The sequence below is a fragment of the Leuciscus leuciscus genome (genome assembly GCF_965113295.1).
Source record: "Leuciscus leuciscus genome assembly, chromosome: 3".
Lineage (NCBI taxonomy): Eukaryota > Metazoa > Chordata > Actinopteri > Cypriniformes > Leuciscidae > Leuciscus > Leuciscus leuciscus.
Window position 1 is genome coordinate 4,914,801 of NC_138727.1, and position 6,158 is coordinate 4,920,958.

Here is a 6,158-nt window from a genome sequence, read left to right on the forward strand (position 1 = left end):
GTGTATTGGTCTGGCCCTCTACAACCGCCCAAGTTTTTTATGTGGCCCTTGGGAAAATTAATTGCCCACCCCTGCCTTAACCTATGGTATCAATTTTCTGCCAAAATTAAATAAATCAATTAAATAATAAAAATGAAAACTAAAACCAGATTAACCATTTCATTACAGAAAACTGTACACAAAATATGTGCCATTAGAATTATTTCATTTTCACAGTGACAATGCATCATCTGTCAAATTGAAAAATAAAATGCAATTGGTGATTTCACATTTTATTTTCTCTACAATCTCGAGGCAAGACAGCCAATATTAAAATGAAAAGGCAACGTGAAAAAGAAACTGCAAATAGTTTTTACAAAGCTTTTTATTAACTCACTTATTTTGTTAGCGTTAATAAAAAGCTTTGTAAAAAAACTATTTTCTTTTTCATGTTTGCCTTTTCATTTTAATATTGGCAGTCTTGCCTCGGGATTGTAGTGAAAATGAAATGTGAAAGCACCAATTGCATTTTATTTTTCAATTTGACAGGGATGATGCACTGTCACCATGAAAACTTTAACAGTCTTAGTTTTCAAATAATACCTAATGCATGTGATGTTTCCATTTAACTCATTGACCAACTGCTTTGCATATGTCCAACAATTTGAAAAAAGAGAGGGAGAGAAACACCAGTCTATGCATCTGATTATGTTGTTTGTTCTTTGACTTTTGATTGATGTAATTTTTTATTTTTTTATTTTAAGGCGTATCCAAGAGATGAAGATTTTGCCCAAGTTGCCGCAGCTCTAATCAAAGCACATCCCTGTTGACTGAACAGGGCTCCCCAACAGGCTCAGCTGGCTGGAAAAACAGCCTGAAATTTAAAATGGCCAACTATAGAACAAAACTCCGTAAATGTGGCTGTAGTGATGTTGCAGTTGGGGGAAAGAGAGGTGAAACCATGGCAACAAAGTCAGGCTTTAAAAAACCCAACTTTCCTAATGGGGAAGATGAAGAAAGTCAAGAATGCACAAGAGTAGAACTTGTAGAAGAAATTAAAAAGAGGCCCCCAAACATGAGCCTGATTGGCAAGAAGATGGACAGCACATTTGCTTTGAGACGGAAAGAAATCATCCACTCTGAACCTCCTGTCTGTGAGATTTTGAAGAAGTGGCCAGCACTTTTCATGGAAAGCCAGGTTTGTTTTCTTTTCCTCTTCAAAAACCTGTGTTTTTTATGAATTGTGTGTTTGAATGTTAACAACCACTCTTATGTTAATGCTTTAGATCTTAGCAGAATTCAATCGCATATCTGGGAAAAATCTGAGATCTCAGTTCTACGCTGCGTTGGACACACACTCTACACGCTTGTTTGAAATTTTCTGGAAAAAAGGAGGAAACCAGGGAAGAATACTTGATGAAATTTTGCAACAAGTTAATTCAAAGGTATTATTTTATGATGCTATCTTTGAATCATAATCTGCATATGATTGTTACCCTCGGCCGATAACATGTCTACCTGTCTCTACTTTTTCATAGCCATCTGATGTAACATTTGTTCGCACCGCAGTACTTCAGGGACTTCCAGTCCTCTTGGGGGATGACCCAGAGGAATTTTTCAGGACGTGCTTTGTAAGTAATGTTATTGGTGTTTCTGCTTTCTTAAAGGGATGGTCCGGAGTTAGATCAACCTAGGGTAATTTGCACCATGACATCGAGCCAAACACATTTGAATAAAATCCTGATGTACTTACAAACTTTACAATGCCTCGTTTTATGAGTACAGAACCTATTAGTACTATTGTAGAAGTGTGGTTCTGGGCATTATTAGTGGGGTAATTTACGAGATACATAGAGCCATTAGCGCCTGCTCTAAGCCATACAGCTGATATCACTAAATAAGCTATAATTTTAATAATCTTCAACCAAGGGAAAAAAGGCTTCTGGGGGGTGTTTGGCTTGATGTCATGGTGCAAAGGGTGAATCTAGGTTGATTTTACTCCGGACCATCCCTTTAAATTGCCATTTTGTTTTATTCCATGAGAATATAGCTCATGTTAGGACAAATATTAATCCTGGGTGGAATACTTTTTGTAGTTTTGCATTAGATACTATATGTCTCTTGTGAAACAATTCTGATTTTTCTTTCCTTCTCTACTTAGGATGTGGATGTAGATGCAGACTTCAGTGAAGTAGATGTTGGCCTGCTCACAATTTTACCTGAAGGTATGCCTGCCAAACGTCCAAAAGCCCTCAACGTGGATGCACTAAGGGCAATCGTTCTGGAGGGAACAATTGTTGTGGATGATGTCCCAAATTTGCCACATGCTGTATGTCTCCTTTTTGCTTTGATATATGCTCTTAATTTAGACTACCCAAAGACAATGAGGAACACATTTGATTTCATTCAACGGGTATTTCTGTCTTTGGGAGGGAAGAATCTCAAACCCAAACTCCAAACCCTTAAAAATCAGCTTGTAAGCTAAACTTGTCTCCTTACTGCCTTGGATGCCTGCTGCCGTGTTTAAGTTAGCATATTGGCATATTCATTTGCACTAATTTCAAGTGGCCACTGTGTTTTTTAAACCTTTCCAAAGCCACATGCTGTGTCAAGGTATGACATTTTATATTTCAGTGTTGTAAAAGCCTATTCAAGGTAGAAAAGGTCTGTATTTCAGCATTGTAAAGGCCTATTTTATGTTATTTTTGCTGTTTTGTTAGCATACAGTGCATTTTTTTGAAAATGTCATGACAGCAGAATGCTACTAGCCAAGAGATAAAGAGTGTTTAAAAAGAAAACTGATGTTTTAAAGCATATTTGTATTGTAATGTTCTTAAATTTACTGTTGAGAAATTAAACAGTTGAGAATTTCACACTTGTGTTAAGTGCATTCCATGCTAGTTGAACTACTAAAAATACGTTCACTTTACTTGAAGAAAATGTGGAAACCGATTGCACATATTTTTTTGAGTCTCCATAACTTAAAAAGGCAGATTAAAACCATGTTGAGAATAATAGTATTTAAGATGTTTGCAGAACGCATTATAACACTGTTAGTTAAATGGAATTACTCAAGTAATCTTACTACTAAATCGTAAGTAAGATTAGTAAATATTATAGAGTATGTTAACTAGAATTGATATTAAACTAAATTGATATTTACTACTTAATTTACTTGGGAAGAGTTTGCTTTCTTTACTTTTAGCTGATTATTAACTTAACTTCAGTTTTCCCTTTAAGTTTGCTTTGCAAAAATAAGGCAATCGGTTTCCAAACTTTTTTTAAGTAAACTGAACTTATTCGAATTTACAGTGTAGGCAAACATCAGTGACTTGAATTTGATGCGAGCGGCAACTGGCAACCAGTGCAATTTTATGAGGAGAGGTGTGATGTGTGCTCTCTTCGCCTCGTTAAAGACCATTCTAGCTGCAGAATTTTGGATCAGTTGCAGAGGTTTGACCGTGCAAGCTGGAAGACCAGCCAGGAGAGCATTACAATAGTCCAGTCTGGATAGAACAAGCGCTTGGACAATACGTTGTGTAGCATGCTCTGATAGGAAGGGCCTGATCCTCCTAATGTTGTATAAGGAAAATCTGCAGGACCGGGCAGTTCTAGCAATGTGTTCCGTTATAAAGATCATCATTTATTAAATTAGTTCAGTTCAGCAATAAAGCAGCGCTGCAGGAAACAGTGAAGTCATCGCCCAGCTCAGTTCAGTTCTCATCAAATAGTTCCAGTGCAGTCAGATCAATAATATAGTTGAATATTAAGTATCCCCATCTAAGCAAGCCAGAGGCAACAGTGGCAAGGAACCCAAAATCCATCAGTAGACAGGATTGGGGGTTGGGGGATAGTTCTCCTCTGGCCAACAAACGAACATGGTGTAATTATTATTTCAGGATCCATCACAAGTCAGAAGTCAGGTATCATTCAAAGTATTTCATCCAGTTCCTTCTGCTTGAAGATCGGATGCATCACGCCAGTAGGGAGACCAGCTGGCCATCAAAGTCTGTGCACAGGTCTTTGTCCAGGTGACATGGTCTCTGCTGACATTCAGGGCTGCGTTGTACAGTCGTGGTGTCTAGGTGCAGGTCCACCATTTGATCTGGATACGGCCCGGATCTGGCTGAATATGGTTGCTTTGGGATAAAGATGAGACAGACATACTAATATTAGCGTAAATGCCATTCTTCGTACGCTGTATCAAGTACATCAGATGTTGTGGGAAGTGTTCCCAGTTTCGGTTGACCTACTTTATGCAGCCTGACAATACTTTAACAGATTTTAATTTATAGAAATGTGATAGTATGCTACAGAGATGATAAGTTAAAGAGATGCATTTTTAATCTAGATTTAAACCGATAGAGTTTGTCTGCCTCCCGAACAATGCTAGGAAGACTGTTCCAAAGTTTAGGTTCTAAATAGGAAAAGGATTTACCACCCACATTCTATTTCGATATTCTAGGTATTTTCAACTGGCCAGCATTTTTAGACTGCAATATACGTGAAGGACTATAATGAATTATGAGCTCGCTCAAGTACTGGGGAGCTAAAAGTGTTTTAGCGCTTTGTAAGTAATTTGCAATATTTTAAAATGTATGCAATGTTTAATAGGGAGCCAATGCAGTGTTGACAGAACCGGGCTAATATGTTCATACTTCCTGGTCTAGTAAGAACTCTAGCCGCTGAATTTATAATTTGACAAGTGTGCAGTGCAACCACCCGGTAGAACATTACAATAATCTAGGTTTGAGGTCATGAACGCAAAAACAACATTTTCTGCATTGTCATTGAAAGCATTTGTTGTAATTTAGATATATTTTTAAGATGGAAAAATTGTGTTTTACAAATACTAGAAATGCGGCTTTCAAATAAAGATTGCTTTCAAATAACACACCCAGGTTCCTAACTGACAACAAAGGCATACAATCTCTCTTTATATATATATATATATATATATATATATATATATATATATATATATATATATATATATATATATATATATATATATATATATATATAATTCAGCAGTAGGACATTACTACTGATCCAATTTTGTATGTCGCTAGTTTTGTAAATTGGTATATTTCTTTTTTTATATATATATAGAGCTGAGTAACATCAACCTAACAGTAAAAACTAACACCATGCTTCTTAATGATATCTCCTAAGGGTAGCATGTACAGGGTGAAAATAACCGGTCCTAGTACTGAGCCTTGCGGTACTCCATACTGGACTTGTGATCAATATGACATCTCTTCATTCACTGCTACAAACTGATAATGGTCAGATAAGTATGATTTGAACCATGCCAATGCAATTCCACTAATGCCAAAATAATTTGAGTCTATTTAAAAGAATGCTATTGCAGATAGTATTAAATGCAGAACTAAGGTCCAGTGACACTAACAGAGAGATACAACCAAAATCGGATTATGTTTGTAACTCTAATGAGAGTAGTCTCAGTACTATGATACGGTCAAAATCCTGAATGGAAATCCTTGCAGATCCCATTTCTTTCTAAAAAGGGACATAGTTGTGAGGATATGGTCTTTTCTAGAATGTTTGGCAGAAAAGGGAGATACGAGATTAGTCTGTAATGAACTAATTATCTAGGATCAAGGTTTAATATCAGAGGTTTAATAACAGTCAGCTTAAAACAATATATTTTAGGGCACATCCTAAAGACAATAATGAACTATTAATATTAAGAAGAGGAAGCATCCCTTTCAGTTGCTTAGTCAGTGTATGTCTACAGTCTAACATTCATGTTGTTGATTTTGATGATTTAACAAGTTTAGACAATTCTTCCTCTCCAATTGTCACAAGATGAAGGAGAGTTCAAAATGGTTTCAATAAACAAAATAAATCTAAGATCAAAGATAGCTAGGTGTTTGTGACACCTATAACAAATATCACAAAGATTACTTCATTGTGAAAAAAATTAAAAATAAAAATATGTTCAGATGCATTATGGTAATGTGTGTATGACAATGTGCTTAATTGTCACGAAAATAATGTCAAATTGACAAAGAACCTACTTCATTTTATTTATTTATGTATTTATTAAGGAAGGAAGGAAGGAAGGAAGGAAGGAAGGAAGGAAGGAAGGAAGGAAGGAAGGAAGGAAGGAAGGAAGGAAGGAAGGAAGGAAGGAAAGAAAGAAAGAAAGAAAG

The 6,158-nt window shown here is 36.1% G+C and overlaps 1 protein-coding gene across 1 annotated transcript; it reads left to right on the top strand.

Moving 5' to 3' along the window:
- The first annotated feature begins 990 nt into the window (after positions 1-990).
- Positions 991-3,289, top strand: LOC309495847 (sterile alpha motif domain-containing protein 3-like). The gene is made up of 4 exons (XM_082165713.1): positions 991-1,177; positions 1,266-1,424; positions 1,518-1,610; positions 2,141-3,289. Exons 1-4 carry the CDS (start codon positions 1,055-1,057, stop codon positions 2,462-2,464), a joined length of 699 nt encoding a protein of 232 aa, XP_082021839.1. The 5' UTR covers positions 991-1,054; the 3' UTR covers positions 2,465-3,289.
- Positions 3,290-6,158: the final 2,869 nt, after the last annotated feature.